The 20,904-nt window shown below is 40.1% G+C and overlaps 1 protein-coding gene across 7 annotated transcripts in view; it reads right to left on the bottom strand.

Moving 5' to 3' along the window:
• GRID1 (glutamate ionotropic receptor delta type subunit 1) overlaps nt 1-20,904 on the bottom strand; it is a 496,676-nt gene that overhangs the window by 294,919 nt on the left and 180,853 nt on the right. For all 7 annotated transcript variants that reach the window (XM_042033280.1, XM_042033281.1, XM_042033282.1 and 4 more), the window contains exon 3: nt 5,419-5,703. In XM_042033280.1, the coding sequence (XP_041889214.1) occupies nt 5,419-5,703 (285 nt within the window). The remainder of the gene's footprint in view (nt 1-5,418; nt 5,704-20,904) is intronic.

Below are 20,904 nucleotides of genomic sequence, written 5' to 3'. Positions count from 1 at the left end.
CACCAACGCAGAGATGCCCAAGGATTCCCTCCCTAAGTGATTGCTGTTGCAGATTGATGACCCTAAAGAAGTTATATTTCTCTGCAGCTGGCTGCTTAAAATCTATATATCTTACTATTCAAACAGCAATCTCATTTAAGCTTCTCTGCAACAGTTCCAGCTGGGATGCACCAACCAATTGGAAAAAAACCCAGGTATTTTTAATAACACATTATCACACAGCACACACAGAAAAAGTCAGACACTTCCTGGTCATGTCAGGTGTGCTGAATGGGCACCTACCTGTAGATACAAAAATGCTGCTAGCAAGGATTTTCTTGCTATTTTCTAAGTCCATGAGAGATTTTTCTCTCTCACAGAAGGGGTAGCAGAGTTATGTAAACAACCAAACCACCTGCAGCCTTGAAAAGTCTTGTTTATGGTACAGTAGAAAAAATATTTTGACAATGGATGTTTTAGGATTTTAGCCAATCACCCCCAACGGGTGGCTGATCCTTGTCCAATTACACTGTGAAGAAAAAAGTCTATAAAAAAGCTTGTAAAATAATTAAATAAACCAATCTTGCTGCACAATTCCTGCCTGCTGGATCTTCTCTCCTCCTCCTCCCTACAGCTGTGGGACACGGTGATATACCCTAGGGCCTAGGACTGTGGTAATACCTACCAATACATGTGCAGTTGGCTCAACACCTCAGGTGCCAGATTACCTCTATTTACATTAAGCAAGGTGTGCTCACTGGAAATATGGCAGCCCCAGCGATGCAGAAGTCATTGTCTGACAGCTGAAATCATGACACAGAAAGCAGAAGATAACTTATGTTACAAACAGACCCGGATAAAACAAAACTTGAAGTAGGTGAGGTGAAAGTGGCTGATGTGCTCTGCATTGCTTTTTTTTTATTGTGACAGCCAGTGCTTCACATCACAAGTGATTTGCAGTGTTCCATGGGGACCACGGAAATGCATGCATTTCCCAATTTTCATTACAATATTCCTCTGCAAATTAAATAACTGCACAAGTAGAAGCCTGCACAAAGGGATCTTGACAAAAGACAGAACATTCCAGGATCAATACCTTGTTGTAAAATTATTAATAGCACAATTCCTGTAATTTACAATCGGGGCTGAGGCCCTTGGCAGGCAGGACTCAGAAATAAAACTGCCACATAACTGCTGTGGGAAGCACAACTTCCCACAAAACCAGTCATATCGAAAATTAAGTTCTTTCCATGTAGCAAGATTGATCAAGTAACATTCAAAGTTAATGCAGCATCAATGAAAAAGAACAGACCTCTAATCTTAAAAGAAAAAAAAATCAAAATAATTTGGAAAGCAATAAATTGTGGCTTTGGGGTTTTTCCCCTATAGGAATCATGCTCTCTACATACAGGTTTGGAAAGTCAAATGTTCTTCAAAAGCTTCTTCTGTAAAACTGTTATGCAACACTTTTCTTCAGCAGACAACACTCACTTATTGACACCAAAACCTAAGAATAAAATATTGCAGCTACTTTTCACAGGTGTAATACTATTTTCATTGACAAGGTGGACTAAAACCACCCCTTTTTTATCTTACATTTTGTAATATGGATATGCAGACATGTATGAAGGAAGGCAGAGAGACCTAATCTAACTACAGAGATAAAAAGTGTTTTTCAGTACTAAGGTGATCTAGTGAAAACATAGCTATTACTCACATTTCTCTTCAGAAATATGACTTAATATTCCTAATTGTTTTCATTTTCACATCCAGCCTCCAAAACCCTTCTCAAATCCATCCTCTAACCACGCATCTGTTTATTTGCTCACCCTAGAAGCACAGTTTCAACTGTTTATTTCCCAACCTCATCTTCTGGTGGGTGGCACCCACTGCTTTTAACTTATAGTCATTTTACAGCTTGGTAAGATTCTTTATGAAACTTGCCCCACTACCAATTTTTCTGTCAGAAAATTTGATTACTGATGCTTCTACATCCAGAAGGTCAGCAAAATAAAACATTAAACTTCCCAACAGGCCTGTACACATTGTTGCAATATAAGTAGAGACACAAAAGATGCTCTTGTAGATGAAAACGCAATTCAAAACACATCAGCAGAGTTGAAGCTTTTTAGGATGACACCAACAGATCTGAATTCTGTTGCAAGTTCTTTTACAGCTGTGTAGACCTGGTTCCACAGAACACCATTTGAGAGCCATGGACAAACTTAGGGTCAGCTTGATTTTTTTCCCCAAAAAATGAATGTCAATGTCAGCAACAGAAACCTCCCAGTGTGGTCAACGGGGAGCAAGTTTCTGTGCACCTTCTGAAATTACACACAAACCACAAATGAGAGAAGTGGGAAAACAAGGGTTAAATCATGAAGATGCAGTATCTGTATGAACTCCTATCTTTTCTTATGTAAGTACAGGAGAACTGAATGGATAATTATCAACCAACCTTTCTCCTGTTGGTACAGCTCAGTAGGAGAACAGAGAATCATTGAGGAGAGTTTGAGTGCTGCAACTCTCAAGTCTGAGGTCTTTAAAAGGTCACTAGTCCAGAACCAAGCCTATCCATTCACCATGAGTGACAAAATCTAAGAGCTGGTTTCACATTTGGGTGGAATGCCACAGTTTGCATCCTGCTTCTACAACTTCCACTTAGCCAACTTTTGACTAAAACTTCCACATCTCTTCAGTAGAATCTCTCAATTTCTTGTTGTAGACTTTAACACATTTTATTGTAAAGGACCATATCCTTTCACTGAAGTTGTGCATACATTTTTATCTGTCATTTCAGTGTAAAACAAGGCATATTTTATTGCAACCACAAGAATATTACGGGCTTGTTAGGCTGTTCAGAAACTATTCTGTGTTTCTAACAGCCAAGTCCAGTGCTGAAATTATAATTCAAAATGTATGTCAGAGAAGGGACAAGTAATAACTTTAATAAATAATTTCCAGCTTCAATCTAACACAGCCTTGCTATAAACATGGGACATCTTTAAATTGGGCAATGCTATTTTGTCTTCAGAAAATCTGACAGTTTCCACAATGAGGACACCAAAGGCTTTTAGAGATCAAAAAATGAATAAATTAAAACACTACTCAAAGAAATGGTACAACTTTCAGAGGTCACGTAGAGAAGTACCACTTATTACAGAAAACCACAAAAGCCCAGTGCTGGAAACTCTCTGTAATCACAAACACATCACCTCCCTCATCAGGGAACTCCTGCCCATTTAGCAGGGAGGTGCAGCTGGAGAAGCAGGAGCAGGGCTCTGTGGGAGCTCCATGATGAGGAAAGAGCCATGCCCTGGGAGCCAGGCATCTGTTTTGGAGCTCAGCATGCAATATCCTGGGAACTGGGTTATTTATCCTCTACTCACTGATCCCTGCCCAGAGCTGGCAAGGTTCAGTTGGCTTCTTTATGGAATCCCCTCCCACTCAATTCTTATGAAAAAAGTTATTCTAGTGGAATTAGCCTAAGATGGATGGCGCATCCATGAGGAAAGGAGACCAAACACCACAGGGGCAGCTGCAGCACATAGCACACTCTCCACTGGAAGAAGCAGAATTGCCTGTGGCAATTTTCCATAACCTTACCATCTTACTGATACAGCCTGTGCTAAATGGAAGAGATAAATCTGATCATAACTGAATTTAGAGGTATGTGAATTAAGGGTTTCAGAATTTGCTGCTGAGATGTTAAGCCTTTGCAAAAAAAAAAAAAGAAAAAAGAAGGCAAAGAAACACAGATGCATCACTGGAATAAGGGATACCATAGTTCAGTAAGCAGGATGGCTAGCAGGGAAAATAGGCAATAGCAGTTTACACACAGAGCATCTGGGGTGTTTCTAAGACAGCCTAATAAGATTATTTTTTTCTCTTTCATTCTTGAAATAACTGTTAGAATAATTTTGACTCTTTAAACCTAATCCCCTGCTAAAGAGCAACTATCTCATCGCTACCACAAGGCCACCAAAAGAAAACCTACCACATACCGTGTGACTTCTGCTTTCAAAGCATTCACTGTTCAAGCATTAGCTAGGACAGTAATTACAGGGCAGTTTATTTGCTGGGTTACTAGATTTTTGAGTCTACAGATTAGCTCTACAAGCATCATAGAAGTCTTCTCATGCTTAAAACAATTCTATGTCATTAAAAGGAGGTTAGAGTCTCAGTTGATTTCTTACTTAAAACCATCCTCATCATCTTCAATGGTCCTGTTAAAGAAACAGCAAGTAACTATCTAGCAATTGAGAACAGAAATCTGCACCCAAAACTTTCAGAACTCTTTTAAACTCAGGATTGTTGTTTTTTCCTTTGTTGGATTTTGGGGATTTTTAAACCAGGACTAACCAAACTTCAAAAACAAAGATGCTGTTTCTCTCTGACTTGCCACTGAAAATCTGATAGTATATGGGGAGAATGCAAATAAAGATTTTTTTTGCAATGGTGGAAGACTGTATAAAATCTAAACTATATGCATAGACACACATAAGATTATTTTTCCTACTGTGATTTAACCTTAAGTTTACTATTTTTATATTCTGTTCATGGTAAATCACCACATCAAAAGATTATGCATCACATTTTAAAGCAAAAGTGTTAGCAGGGTTTTAAAACATACCACAGAAAATTTATTTTCCCTATTACAGATCCTATATCCTAAGACAAGAGTGCTGAACGTACCACAAGTTAAACACATGGAACAGTGTTCATATCTGCTGAGCAGGGGTGGGGGGGAGGGGGATATAAAATAAATATACACAGTGCCCTTTCCCTCTGAGAGCCTAGCACAGTGAGAGATTTGGGGTTTTATTATTATTTACACCTATCATCAGTTACCAAATTTGCTTGGGCAGAGACTCCTTTCCCTCAAGTTTCAGCCCAAAGTAAGAATTTTGCTGAAGGAAATGCGTGAGATTTAGTAAAAATGCTGGGTCTACCTTTTGGTTTAATGCCGGGAAGTAGATCACTGTGAAATTTAGTCCAGATACAGAACAGTGTGAGGAAGCATGCGAAAAAAGTAATAGTTATTGTGAAAATTAATTTTTAATGAGAACAGTACTCGGCTTTGATAGAAAGAATTTTCTGGAACAGGTAGAGACCATGTTGAACTTCCTTACACACCTGTGTGACCCCTGTCGATCAATGTCAACACTTGATTAATATTTTACTGAGAAAGTGTGAGACGATTCAAACTTTCTCTGTCTCGGTAGGTGTTGCTAAGCAACTTTGCACCTTGTCTGAGAACGAATCTTCACAGCAACCTTTCCTTCAAGCCAAAGACCCGCATCCACTTGAAACACTTTCTCCTTTGCGAGTGCAAAACCCAGCAAGCCATATTCCACCCTTCCCTTTCTATTTCCCTCCCCACCTCCCGGTTGAGAAGAAATGAACGGAACAGAGTCTGAAACGCTGTCCTTTGCTTACCGTAATCGCTGTCGTAGAAGACAATGAACTTCTGCCAGCGCAGCTCGGTGACCAGCTTGAGCATGACGTCGTTGAGGCGCACGGGCGGGCGCGCGGCCAGCGTGTACTCCTCGTCCTCCAGGCTGGGGTTGAGCTGGCAGGCCGTGCGTGGGGAGCCGCCCGTGCTGCGCTGCACGAACAGGTGCGGGATGTGCATGGCGTCCGTCAGCGACTGCAGCGCGTTGGCCGACGCGCAGCCCGTGGACGTCACCAAGGCTAAGATCCCCAGGGTCATCAGGTCGCAGGCTGGGGAAGACAAGATGTAAAGCAGGGTTTGAACGAGCTCAGCAATTCCTTTGGCCAACCTAGATGCTAAGGAGGGAACGAGGCAGGTTTTGCCCTTGCCATCAACACAGGGCTGAAATGATTTGTATTACACTATCAGCTGAAGCCTTTCAGAGGTAGGTCCTGTACCTTTACAGTAGGAGACAATATCTGCAATCTTTCCTGATATGCCAAAGTTGAGGACAGATAACGTAGCTACTGTCAGTCCCTGAGACGGCAGCTGATGTGGATGGAGATTATGGCCCTTGCTTCAGGTCATTCCTGGTGCACACAGGAACTGAATTCCCATTTTTTAGAACTCACTTCACTGCTTTAACCCCTTAGTCCTTGTTGGGTACTTTGGATGAAGATCTCGGACAATAAAAAGCAACTTCCATCCCACGGATTCGCCTCATACAGCAGAGTTTTGAAGGACTTTTTAAATTGATAAGAAAACATTCACTGGGTGTCTCAGAGCAATGCAGAAACAACAAAGGCATTCTTTAGAACCAAGACAGCTCATGAATAACTAAACAATTATTAGCAACACCATAGCTGTCCTTAAAAAGATCTGGAAAAGCACGTACCATTTAAAAACACAGCATATACGTTTGACCCCATCTGTTTTGAGAATGAAGCATTATTCTCATGCTGAGTTCAAAACACAGAGTGTGGAGAGGCCTGGGCAGCCCACTCTGCTGCTCAGGACATCCCACATGGTGTGTTCCTCCCAGGACTTCTCCAGATAAGACAACCTCATATTCAGCTGGAGTTAGAAAATGTTTCCAGCCAGGGCTCTCAGCAGCTATTCAGTCAGTAGTGGTGAGAAGACTATGTAAGACTATAAGGCAGCCAGTGATGCAAGGTTTTACTAACCCTCATGAGTAAGGGGAAGCAAAGTCGGCCCTGGGAGCTCAGCACAGGAGACCCTCGTAGGTTAGGATGGCACCATTCCTGAGGGTCCCCCAGGGGCACTTAGAATTGCCTGCTCTGCCTTTGAAGAGGGCTGGGGGCAAGTTCAGGGCTTCGGCAGCTGTTTCAGACCCCAACCAGTACCTGCCCAAGCACAGCCTGCCCACAGGAAACCCATGGCTCTGCTCCCCCAGCACAGAGGCCCAGCATAGCAAAGCCAGACAGCAGGGGACTGGAGATGCTCCACAGCCCTGTGCAGTCTGCACGAGCTCATTAATAGTGCAGAAACAGAAGAGCCTCTGGGGTGCAATTCAGAGCCCCCTGGGACACGCAGGGAGCTGAGCAGGACATTCAGCTTGCAGCTGGAGAGGGGAGGCTGCCCGTGCTGGTGCTTCCCCCCGCAGGGAGGGTGCACGGGCTGCGGGACTGCCAGCGCCGTGTCAGGGCTGGTGGCAGCAGGTGACCTGCAGCCACACTGCCACTGCCCTGCTGCCTCAGCTGCAGGGGAAATGCTCCGGCCAAAGGCAGAAAAGAGAACACAATCTATTGAAAGCATTTCTCCTCCTCTAAACACTTTCAAGTATATCTCCACTTTCAGAGGCCAGAAAGTCAAAGGAAGTAGGTTACAAATAATTAATAGTAATTAACAGTTAAGTATCAATTAATATTAATTACATAAAGCCTCCATAGTTAAATACATAACTGTTTCTCACACAACGGCTCCACCAAAAATCTTCTTAGACCAGACAGAAAATAGATATATTTCACTTTGATATGGGATAACAGAAAGAAAATGTTTGATCTTCTCTATGCACAGAATGTTCAACATGTATCCTGATGCAACAAAGCTGAAGAGCTTTTAAAATTATTTCCTTGATAGTCTTTACAATAAACATATGTCAGCTGCATTATCTAAATTTACTCTGTGTTGATTATAGTTATGTGAAATTGTTCTTTGTTTTTCCTGAGAGCTGACCTGATTTAACAGCAGGAAGGCATTATATTTGCCAAATGGGAGACCCAGGTTTGGGAACAGATTTGATTTCCCAGGCTTCTTGCCAGGGAAAACTGAACATGTCATACAGGTAATTTATTTAGTCACAGCAGGGGAGGGAACAGAGAAGTGAGAACAGAGGGAGAGAACAGCAGAGCTGAGCCATAAACCCCTGCAGAGATCACCAGCCAGCAAGCTTTGCTGTCACCAAGGGTGAGAGCAGCAAGCCACACGGGGCTGTAGCAGGAATAATTTACTTGCAAAGCAGACAGAAGGAGACGAAAAACAAAGCCCTTTCTGATGGGAGGCTGCATTTGGAGAGCCACTTACTTGTGCAATACAGAGCTGATCGCCAGTTGTGTAACAAGAAAAACCTTCATTCAGTGGTTGACACTAATCAAAAGCTGCTGCTTATTAGCAGTAGAAAGACCAGAGAGGCGACAGATCATGGCAAATGGGCCCCCTTATCTCCCAGCACAGCCCACCAAACACAGCAGAAATATCTCAGCAAAGACCATTTCAGTTGAGGCATTTTCCCAGTGTTTCATCGTTTGTGTCCATGGGTTAGATTGAAGAATTAGTCAATATGCTTCCACATTCTGATATTTTTGTCGATTGATTATGTTCTGCCTGAAAGCATATGCTACTTAGTAAGTGTTTTCTCCTCTTGCCTCTCTGTTTTGAGATAGCAGGCAATAAAAACTGGGATGACTAAGGAAAAAAAAGGTTTCATGTTTTCGGAATTGCTTTCTTTAGTCAGATTACAGAACGCGAAACAGAACATGTCATTTCTAATAGAAGACTTTCATTATACAAAAATACAATGGATTCCAAGTAGTTCAACCTCTCCACAATTATTGCACTGAAGGGTGAGAATAAGCTTTGAGCACATAAAGGAGGAAAGTATTACTTTTTACATGAGTAACACAATGGGGAACAACAACATAACAGACTCCATTAAAAAACTCATTAGCTCTTAAGGCATCTCAAAATTCCTTATCAAGGGAACATTCAAGGCTTACACAATCTCAAGAGAAAACTCTGGTGGACCACTTTTTTTTTTTTAGGATTCCCCCCACATTCCTACAATTTCTTGCACAGAAAACTAACCTTAGAAAAATGTATAATTTTCTGTTTAACGTCACGCTACGGATTTGCAGCAACAGTCAAATATCACTGACTCTGTAACTGAGTAAACCACTAATTCTGTCTATCAGTTGCAGTTTCATAAACATTCAAAAGAGCATGCGATCTTTGCATAGAAATTTCAGAACCCTGATCTTGATTTTCTTGGAGCTGGATACATTTGATTTGAAATGCTTTGGTCCACATCAGACTACTAACGTAAGGGAAAGGGGAATCAAAACACCTTGAGAACTTCAGTGATCTTCAACTACTATCGTTATGGTTATATATATTTAATATTGTTGTAACTAAAATGCTACCATATTTATTTATCTTGCAGATGTATTTATTTAAATAGGCTTCAAGAAATAATCCTTTTAAAGTATTTGTTCCCCAGATGAAAAGACACAAATGTTCTGGTAATCCTGCCCCAGATTTGACTGCTACTTGAACAGCAACAGTTAGTAGTTTACTGTACTGAATTATTTCATCACCAAACTTTGTTTTAAAAAGATACCAACATCGTACAAATCATACAGTAAGAAGTGTGCAGTCTAGCATGATGAAAACATGAACAACATCATCATACCTAAAGAATAAATCTTCATTAATCTATTTGAGCCAATTAAATCACGTCACGGTGCTTGTTCAGTGTTGGCCTCCATGAACAGACCACCTCTCAAGCTTATTCTTGGATTTCACTGAAGTTTCCTAAATTATTGATTAACCCAGTTCACAATGTTTCGGTGAAGTATCTCCCCTAACCTATTCTTTTGAAGTCTGTTTTCAGAAACTCCCCTTTACACATCTGCTTGACATTCTACATCTTGAACTGTTATTTCTGTCACAGTGTTTCACAAGACACTGCTTTCTTCTCCATCTATTGCCTCTAATTTGACTCTCACTTCATAGCAATACATACAAAACTCTCTCATTCTGTGACCCACATCTCTAACTCCAGACACATTCCATTAAGACCAAAGTTAAGCCTGGAAAAGAAGCTATTAATTTGCAGACTGAGTCTTATCCATACAAGCTTTTTCATCAGTGGGACTCTTCATGGTACACAAGACAATGCAAGATTTCTACTTTGCTGCAATCATGCTTCAGGTCTTGCATTTCTACCACTGCTTCCTGTACTTCCTATTTCTGAAGACAGGTGCAGATAGGAAAGTCCTGATTTGGCACATTCTTCATGGGGATATTTGCATTAAGAGCTTTATCTCAGATCTCTGTAATTAAATCCCTCTCTCTCCAAACCACTGGGAATTAAAATACTCCAAGAGAAACTGCTATCTTGCTCCTGGCAATGTGACAACGTGACCATCTCTCAGTCTCCCTTTCAGTGATTTCCTGTTATCAGAAAAGGGTAGAAACTTGCTCCTTTGTTTTCTCCATTATCAATAGAGCAGCTGCCAGTGTAATTTCAGCTCTAACAATACATCCTCCTACTGGCATTCACACTGCCTCTTCAAACTTCAGTGTCTTTCTGTCTCTCACTTCTGGGCATCACCATCCTACCCACTCTGGACACCCTCGCATATTTAATAAATCCTCTTCAAGTTTTTAGTTGAACTTTTTTTCTTCTTTTTCAGTTTGACTAATCCTTAGGAACTCTTTACTGCACTGCAAATAGACAATTATCCAAATCACAAATGACTTGCATTTCAAAAATATTCACCATCTGAAAATTGAGAGGCTGCTGCCTTCCTGCTTGGAAAGATTTTCAAAGGAAGGAAGATAACTTCAGACATGCTGTATTACTCTGCAATGAAGTGATTAACTAAGTTGGCACTTAAGTGTCTGTGATTAGGTTTGAAAGCCACCTTCCTGCTGAGACAAGGGACTTCATGCTTGCCTCGGTACTACTGTCTCAATCTGGCACAAAACTAATTTTTCACATTATTTATCTTTGAAAACCAGTAGGGGAAAAAAATTATCACTAAAACAGAAATCCAGAGAACACAGCAGATTCTGGGGAAAAAACCCTATTTTTGGGAACCTAAATCCTAATATTCCATGAGATTATCAAGGCCTGCAATATCATTTGCTGAGAGTGCATAGTTAGATCTACCAACTAAACTAGCAAGCAGATGCAGAATGTCGTGTGCTATATACAAATGAACTATTATTTGTGGGTACTAAATTTAATAAGCAGTTTGGTTCATTAGCCTATTCATACATATAAACAGAGATACATGTAAAATTTTGGGGTGAAACACTAGAACAACCAAGAGTTAGGAGATAAAAATATAGCAGTTCAGAAAATTGTGTCTTGAATCAAGATGTAAGGCCTGTGGGAAACACACCCACAGAGGTGTTCTCAAATTAAATGGAAAAAGTCCTTCTGGGAGGTTTGTTGGAGCACTGAAATGAGATAGAAAAGACAATGATGCAAGGAGAAAGACTGCATCCACCAAGCAATATTTCAAACTCAAGAGGATGACGATACAATTCTTTCAGGTAAAGCCAAAATAACACAAACCACATAAGTGTTTTCACACATATCTAAGCTAAACCTGAATGTTTCTGCTGCAGTACATGAGAAACTTCCATGAAGTCGAAGCACAAGCCCACAGCTAATTCAGCCATACAGAAAAATGGCATAAGACTATTAGCTATCTATGTTTTACTCCTCTTTAGGCCTCAAAAGGCCTTTAAAATTTTATGCTTTTGTGCAAAACCAGCTGATCAGGCAGAAAAAAATTATAGAATAATCTCATTTATATCACTGGGAATGCTTCTATTAAAAATATTGATCTATATAAAGACTCCTATTATTGGTTTATTAAGAACAACGTTAAAATTAGTTATCTAAGCACTCACTGAACCCCTAAATGGGGTTTCCTGAAGAGCCATTTATTTCTTGCTTCACATTTTATGATGTTTCTCAATCTTCAGCTTCTTTCTTTAACTGAGAAAGGCAATTCATAATAAATTTGCATCATTTGCACTTAATGACATGCTATGCAGTTGTTCTTCCTTTGGATACTCAGCAATAAATATATTTTTCTTTGTTTCATTTCTGTAGGCTTTTACTTACTTTTATGTTCTATACTATAACACTATGTTTCTACAAATAAAGAATTTATTATTTTTACTATGAAATCTACATGAAGCTATAGTTAGTTGTCACATAAAGACTGATAATACAGAGAAAAGATAACAAAGGTAGACAGCAAAAATCTTTTATGTAGCACTTTTATTGCTGTACCACCTTATATGTAGTGAAGATGGATATTTCCTACTCCATTATCAAAACAAAGTGCATCTTAGAACAAGAAAGAAAATTCACAATTTCTCCTCTGTGGTTTGATTTAAAAAAAAAAAAAAAAAAAAAAAAAAAAAAAAAAAAAAAAATCAAGCCAACCAAAACCCCAAAGTACCTCAACTTAGATGTGTACATTTTTTGGATAAAATATTTGAAAACAATAAATATTCCCTCCCTCCTCTTCTTCTGTATCTGAGAAAGGGCAGGACAGAGGTGTGCCAGCCCATTCATACATTAGTGTGTGTACATAAGAGTTCACATAATCACTATGTCAGAATATCTCTGGCAAAGCAGCATCTAAAAAACACCTCAAAAGCAAGGAAAGCATGAGATTTTGACATGTTTACCAAAAACACTGGGAAAAATCGCTTCTAAAGGTCATCCCCCAATTTTTGGGCAGTGTTTTTATTGTTTTCCCATTATTCAAGGAGGAGGAATAAGGGAATAAGCTGCTGGGGTGAGCAGCTGGCTCCATCCCTCTGGCCACTGCTCAGGGCACTAACAGGGGCCTCGTCACTGCTCAATGACATCGACTGCTCAGGAGAAGCCGTTTTTAGCTCTTCCACTTCCTTTCAACTCTATGTTTTACGACCTGATGTCTTGTGGGCCAATTCTCAGCATGTATAAACTCTGAGAGCTCCCCTAACATTTCCAGAAGTGTCCTTTACATCTACATAATTGCCACTGTGCCTTGTTTGCTCCATCACCCCCTTGGTTCAGCATTTTCAGTTCACTGTCATTGCTGGCTGGCACACACACAGACAACTTTTGGTACGAAGGCTGCAAAATGCTTTCACTTTATAGGACCTATAATGAACACCAAAACTGCATAAATCCTTTCCCTAGCATGCACATTGACTGCAACAATTGGAGACTTAAAGCAATATCCCTGGAAAGACAAACCAAAAAGCCACTTCAGTGCATGACAGCATTCTTTGTGTCAGTACTAACCCACTAAACCATTAACTGCCATCCTTGAAAAATTAACCAGGAGCAGAAAGAGGAGCAGTCTAGACCACTCTTGTGTTTGCATTTAGGCAAACAAAGAAATTATTCCAAAATGGTAAGTAACATACAACAGAGAATAAAAACAGTGATCAAAACTAGAGTTGTGGCTTTCATTTAATTTATGGGAGTGTATTAATAACTCCCTTCGCTCTTTGATGGTCAAAATAAAACACCAAGCACAAGTAACACTGCTCTACTGACAATGCAGTTTAGTTTCTGCACAACTGAGTGATGCCATCAAGTGGTCAACAAATGCACCAGTTGTTTTCCAAGTAAGGTTTTTGGGTTAATCTTCAATGCACATGCTACATTTTGTGTGGAAAAGCTACTGCCATGAAACCAGCAAAAAGCACATTCCACTGATGAAAGTGCATCAATTGAGAGCACTAGTGACAGGTAAGAGTTGGCCTTGTTTTTCCAAAAGACAGCTCTGATAGTGCTCTCTAGCTCCTCCTAAGAAGGTAAGAGTCCCTGAGAGCACAAACAGCTTTAGAACTGCTTTACGGTTGATTTTTGCTATTGGTTTTGCAGTTGGGTAGATCTGGAAGAGCACACCAGGAAAGACTGCATTATGTAGCTATTAAAAATATTTTAAAATTCTTTAAAAATTTACAAAAAACAATTTAGCATTATGAGTAGTTAAAGATGTGCAACATCCCAAAATTCAAACCTTTTCTAGTCTTTCTCAATTAATAATAAAAAGATCCTTAAAGCAACTAAATAGAACTTTGATGGTACATAAATTCTGCAGAATAACTGTACTTCTGTTTTCTCAACAAAATGTAACTCCAATTGTGAAGATTTTCTCTCAGAATTTTAGTTTGGCATGATGTTTAAAAATGTGAATAAGCGTTTCTGGTAATTTTGAATAGTGTATGGGTTCTACAGAACTACCCATTAATCACAATGGCATCAATACTATTTTAAGGCACTAGGTGGAACTGAATCAGCTTTGAGTTTTTTTTTCTTTTTTCCCCTTCAGCACTAGTTCTGAGGTAGAATTAGCTGCAAACCATCTCAATTATTCACAGGACATAACTGCTTTTCTGAACACTGCATATTTGATCTCTGTTCTTTGCAAGTTCTTCAAAAGTTATGTTTTCTTTTGCCCTTCAACACAGAATGAGCTGCACTTTCTCACCCTCTGCTTTTTTCACCTGCCTTTCATGACAAATCAATGACATAGAAGTATTTTTTTCACCCTTGTTAAATTCTGCAGGGATGCCTGACTTTGTCACCTCCTTTGGGACCATTTTACTTGTACAGGCTGAGTACTGTTTTAATGTCAGTGTGTTTCAGGCTCAGTTTGGGCACACACAAAAGGAGAGCACTCTTCTGCCATCTTCGAAAAGCAGCCAAACACGGCAATTCCAGATAAACTGATAAAACCTCCCATTCTTTGGTACTGAGGAACATTTTTGGATTGGGAGCAGTATTGACAACCAAGGAACACATTAGCCCTGCTTGCCTATCTAAAGGTATCTATGCACAAATAGGGCCAAGAGAAACTTTCATTTGGGGGGAGGCTGAAATTCCTCCCTCTGCACCATGCCTTTAAGCTGAAAGCAGGAGGGATGAGCATCAGCCTAAGCTTCTCAACCTTGCTTCTGCACTACCTACAAAAGATTCCTGTTGTTTCCCCAGCACATTAGGAGCACGTGCCACTCGCTGCACACTCCCACTCATGCAGACATTTTAAGCAAACCAAAACACTGACGCATGATCTCCTTTCCAATCTGCCATTGTGCTCAGTAACACGCCTACTTGAAGACAACAGTCAAATAACCCCAAACATCACTCCGAAGTGGCACTTTACATCCCCAGGCTCTAAGGAAGACTCTGGGACACACATAAAGCTATCAGGGCTGCTGTGTTACCAGAAATAAAATGTTATGAGGCTCAAGGTAAGTTCACAAAAGCTACCATTGTCTCATGCACAGACAGGAAGTTCTGTACTCCAGCAAGCAGCTCCAGAAATGCACAGCCCTAAAACTTATCCTTTTTGTCCTGTCGATGATTTCCGCCCTCCCACAGCTGTTACTTCTACCATCAAAGGGGACAGCGATGTTACATAAGGCAGAGGAGACACCAGAAATCATCACACAGCCAGGGAAGCACAGCCGTGGTGAAGGAGCCCACTTACCTAAACAGCATTCATTTATTTATGCCAACTGCTGAAAGACTTGTAGTGTTTATGAATCTAGTTGTGACTCAGTATGTATTTATAGCACATATTTATCGACAAGCTTTAGGGGCTGATCTATTGAAAGATCTCTGCAATGTATCACATACTTACAACTGCATTCAAAGATTATGCAAATATCCCAAGCCTAGCAACAGTCTAAAGCTGCTATGTCATTTTCTAAAATCAACTTTAAAAGGAACACTTTCTCCTTTCCTCACTCATGAAAGACATAACAAATGCCAAAATTATTTTTGCTCATTACTAAGGAAAAGTTCCTGTCCTCACTCAGCACTAGTATTCGTGATATGAAAAACCACTTTGCCTGCAGATCTCAAATCCTTCATGACCATCCAGTGCTATAAACTGGGTAGCATTAAAATACTGCAACCTGCATTCTCCAGTTTTCCTTTTAGCAGTTGCCACTGAGTAACTTCAGACACTACACATAACTTTTTTAACATCTACTAAAGCTAATTTAACTTATTGGAGTATTACTCTGAATTTATCTCTCCCCTTCAGCTCTGCATGAGACAAATCAGGGGAAAACACCAAAACTCACAAATTGTCAGGAGTTCTCATCTGAATACATGAAATTAGCCACTTGTTCAAATGTGTTTAACACCTGATAGTTCCCACTGCGAACCTGAGTGCAGATTTTCAAAAAGTCTCAACACTTACACACTTCTTTGCCAGAAGCTACTGCAAGACCAGGCCTTTTGTTTTGATGTTTAAATGAGACCTGACCTCTTGAAAGTTGTTCCCATTTTCAACTAGACATATTTTCTTTTTTTTTTTAAACTATGTCAACCTCTGTGTCTAGGGATAAACAGATATTACACGGGGGATAACCAGGCTTACCTCATACCAGTACAAATGCAGAATATTTTTTTGATACCCTATTATTAAAAATTGTTTAAAAATCGGCCTAATTAAAATTTGCACCTAAGTTTTCTCTCCACATGAAAGTCACTCTACGGTAGACACTAATTCAGACTAATCTAGAAGAAGCCATGTAGAAAAGATCTGCTTTTAAAACACCTCACATTCCTCTAACAGATACTGTTTCACTTAAAGGCTCTACTTTCAGCTGTTGTACAATTCCTTCAATTGCACCTGATTTCAGTAACTGCATCACAGAAAATTATCAGAGTGGATAAATAATACAGGATAACTCAAGCCCTGTGGCATGATCTATACAGAAATATCATATTACACTTCTTATTAGGCGCTACTTAGGCTTTATTATTAAGAAAGCTTAACTGGCTGTTATGTTTAATGTTTGCATTCATATAATCTCATTATATAACACCTTCAGGTAGCTTTCTTTAGTTGCAGACTAAAACCAAAACAATTTTGTCCCTGTCCTCTTACCACTGCATTTGAATGTATTCTGCAGAAGGCCAAAGAAGTACTGCTGCACTGTGGTCAGAGGAACAGACAGTTACTAAAGCATTATCATGTGGGAACAAGTAAGGAATTCAATATCACACCTTCCTGAATCTGTTTCTACAGGGCTTTGTAACACCAATAACCAGTGCTCGTGCAGAGAGTTAAACACAGATGGAAGGAAAATGCTTAAACTAGCAAAGTAAACCTCATAACAAAGAAGTTAGTGCCTAATTCCAAGCTGGGCACGCAGAGAGATTGGTTTAAGGAAAGGAGAAGAGGCACTTCAAATATAGAAGCAGAAAGAGTAGGTCAGAGAAGGCTCCTGCTTTCAAACATCAATTTTTTTTACCAGTTAAAAAAATTATAAGTGGCTTATTACAAAAATGAATTTCTAATGAGAAGTACCAGTGCAAATGAGGAATTTTTGTTTGTTTGTTCATAGGTCACCAGATTCTCACTGTAAGCATTCATTATTTGATCATACAGATTTTCTGAGTATATGTATTATGGTTGCATACTCAAGTCAGAAGCCAAGTAAAAAAAATTCAAATGTTAGAAAGCCACAGCATCTAGAGCCTTCATGCAATCCTCACATTGTCCCAAGCATTAGGGAATTTTACTGTGAGAAACACTCGAATTCCAGACTGATGAAAATGAAGTTACAGCAGGATGCCATAGACAGCAGTGTCAGTTTGAGAGCCTGGGCAGCCTGACAATAACCGTGGTATTCCCTGCAGGGCTGAGGGGGGCTTGTTTCACTCGTCATTGTATGACTCTTATACTCTGATTTCTCCTCTTTTTACTGCACATCATCTTTATAAAATCACTGTCTCATCCAGAACACATGCTATATACACCAGCTAAATTGTCACATTCTTCATACCATCTATTCTTTTCTCATAATCACTGAATTATTTTCATAAAGCAGTCTGACTATAAGGTACAGGACTGCAGGGAATCAATACCCAGGCCTGGCAGTACATTACCCTCTTGTCTGACTGATAATAACCTGCACAATTGACACTGTGGGCTTTTAAAGTTTCCCAAATCTCTCCAAAGTGAGGCATTGCCTTCTGAGGTTAAACTTCTAGACACATCACGAGAGCTCTAACACCATATCCTGGTTCTGCAGACTCAATGGTCACTGTTAGCTCTCCAGTCCTTCCAATTTACTTCAAACGACCATTTCCCAAAGATCCAATTTCATGAGCATTAGGTCATGAGACATTTTTTCATTCAAGGACCTCTAACAGTCTAAATACAGACCATGGATTTAGAAAACACCTTGCCCCTCGCAACATCACCTAAGGTGAGTTCTACACAGCTCTTGAGCATTTTCTACAGCATTTATTATACATGCAGTACTATGAACCACTTGTATTTTGGACCTGAGTCATCTCAGTAAGTAACTACTTTGAAATCAAATGAATATATTTCCTCACAGGCTGAAAATATTTTGTACAACCAGGAAAACTGCCTCCTAGATAGACATGTCAGCTGATTTCTCAGGGGGGCTTTTGTCACAGAGGCTCTTCATTTTCACATGGTAAGAATATTTTGATGTAGTCCAAATCTACATCTTGAGACTGTCTGGCAGACAACGACCTTGCACATTCATTAGTCTTGGAAACTCCATGGAGATCACTCTTATTTTTTATACATACATATTTAGACTGACAACCATTTCTCAGTTCTACAAGAGTAAAGTGATGCAGTTTTTTTACTATGGTAACAGGTTTCCTTAGCGGTAGAACCCAAGGCACAATATGTTATCCTTGGCCACAGTACCAACAGAAGGTGTTAATGAAGCCCCAGACTGAAGCAGGGTTAAAGTTTGGGGGAAATTTGGCTCCTTCTTGTACTCTTTACACAATTACATCTAGATGTAATGAAGGCATGTATCACATGCTCCTTCCTCACAGCTCTCTCCTAGTGCAGGGTGGCTGCACATACCAGACACGGGCTGGATACCCTGGAGACCAAGGCCAGCATCCACTATAGGGACAAACTGCTTCCGCTGTTCTCTGAGCTACAGCAAAGCACAGCCAGGTGTTAAAGTGAGCTGCAGGATTGGACCCTGCTGAGCAGGAGAGTGATTGCTATGTACATTATGTACATTTAGGCCTCCACCACACAGCACTTGGGTGGTTAGAGAAAAACACTTTTTTTTTCACTTCCACACCAAGTCCCTTCCAGTCTAAAACACATTTCTGTGCAATGTAACAAAAGGCAACATCTTTTCACGTAAGACTTTCCCAATCTCCTTGGCCCTCTGTGCATGCAGGAGACTGCATTGTGCACTTCTTCATGTTAGGAAGAGGGGATTCTAAATGGCAAAAGTGCCTATCATTTTCTCCCCAGTTTAATGATACATCTGATTAACTGCACTGACCACAGCTCATCAGGTAACTCACTGGACTTCACTGTCTTGGAACATCAAAACTGGATAAAAAGTTTTTTGTGAGCAATGACCAAATACCTCAGCTAAACTGTCAGAAAGGCTACAAAATAGAAAGGTAAGTAATGTTCGATTTGTAGACTAATTTTAGAACATATAGAAATGCATAATGAAAAGAAAGGCAGTATTTTCTACCAATGCTCCCAGACACTTTTATCTCTGTTTTGCATCAACTGGAAGAAAACTTTCACATTTTGTGACTATACCCTTTCTAATATTCAGCACAAGATGCTCAGAATCCAACCAGCTGAACTTCATCAAGGCCCAGGAGCTGACACAGACTTCTAATCAGGGACCTGGGTGCACACAGAGTCCCATGAGACAAGCAGCTAAAACACCTATTTGTGCCCCACAATGTGCTAATGCACTGGAAGGCAAATGTGATCCAGAAACGGCAGGTGTTTTGAAGCAAAAAGGTTCTTGCCCACTGATCTTTGCTAAAGTTATTTAAATATAAAGCTCTACAAAGCAAAAGATCAACCACAAGAAGTTTCATATGAAGAACACAGGAAACTTTTTTAAAACAAAGGTTAAATTATTAACTCTAACCTTGACGTTTCAATCCAGGTAATGCCTTTTTTAAATTATTTTTTTATTTTACAACCTAAATAACTTGGGGGAAAAAAAGAACACAAAAATGCAATTTTTTAATACAAAAATTGAAAACCAGCTGAAGTTCAACACACCAGCCACTCCTATCACCACCACCATCTCCCACTCCTGCCTCCCCACTTCCCTCAAGACAGGACTCAGGTCAAGCCCTCTGGTTCTGACTCACACTTACCATCACCCTGAGCAGGAGATCCCAGGTCTCAGCTGCAGCTAAATAACCAGTGCCCTCACCTGAGACTTCATAAACCCATGTTCAACTTCACCCCACAAGACAGTCACTTTTCCCAAGGGTCTGAAAGCCAAAAAAATTTGGCAACTGATTGGCCTCTATAAGCACCAGTTGGGGTAAGCGTCAGCTGGGAACTTCTTGCTTCAGTTCTTTGCTATGAAAAGTCTGAGATCTCAAGGGCAAGTTATACAAAGCCTCCAGCATAAAGCTCTCCTGTACACCTTGGGTATGTGCCAGCTAAGATGGGGACTGAATCTGTCAAACACAATCCCAAACTTCCATCACTCAGAAACCCTAACCAGCAGTGATAGGCTTTCTCCTTCACCAAGAATGCCAGTGTTTGTTTAGAGTGCAGTGAGTGCCACTATAAGCACAATGCTTTATGCCACTTACACAAATTAGGAGAGACTAAACTTTTGTTATCTTCAGGTCAATTGGATTTAGCTGGGAAACTCCATTTCTGATCTCTGCACATTTGACAGAAGGCAAGGAGTCACATGGATAATTTATACAGATAAATGAATGATAGCAAGGTCTAACTTCATTTGTGTGGTCATTTGCTTATTTCTTTTATTTGTGTTCTTCCTGAAGTACTTGCATGAAGCATGCAATTGCATTCTGTTGGAGTGGTTAATACAGCATGAAGAGAAATGCATACTTGTCATGTCATTTCAGGCCCTGCACAGCAGAATCACATGTTAAAGTGTTTTTAGCTACTGACAGCGAAACAGTGCAGATGCTATAAAAAGCAAATGTCCAGAAATCTGAATTCCTATAAACTACTTCTAATGTAAATAACTGTCCATGTATCCCTTGTGCAGTGCAGGATCGGCCCTCTTCTATTACAAAGTGTGATACAACAGGGGTTTGCAGCCATCTGTCACAGTTGCACTGAAAGGTTAAGGGTGAAGGTTTTTTGGGACAAAATTTTGGGGCCATCTTGTGAACATTTGTTATCCCCCAATTGTTCCCCTATCAGAGTTCAATTTTGTACTTGTGT

The sequence above is a fragment of the Corvus kubaryi genome, unplaced genomic scaffold, assembly GCF_017639235.1.
Source record: "Corvus kubaryi isolate FWS band 111438036 unplaced genomic scaffold, C.kubaryi_AGA036_p1.0 37357, whole genome shotgun sequence".
Taxonomy (NCBI): domain Eukaryota; kingdom Metazoa; phylum Chordata; class Aves; order Passeriformes; family Corvidae; genus Corvus; species Corvus kubaryi.
Note: the sequence above shows the minus strand (reverse complement) of the source record. Positions and strands in the feature narration are given on the sequence as shown.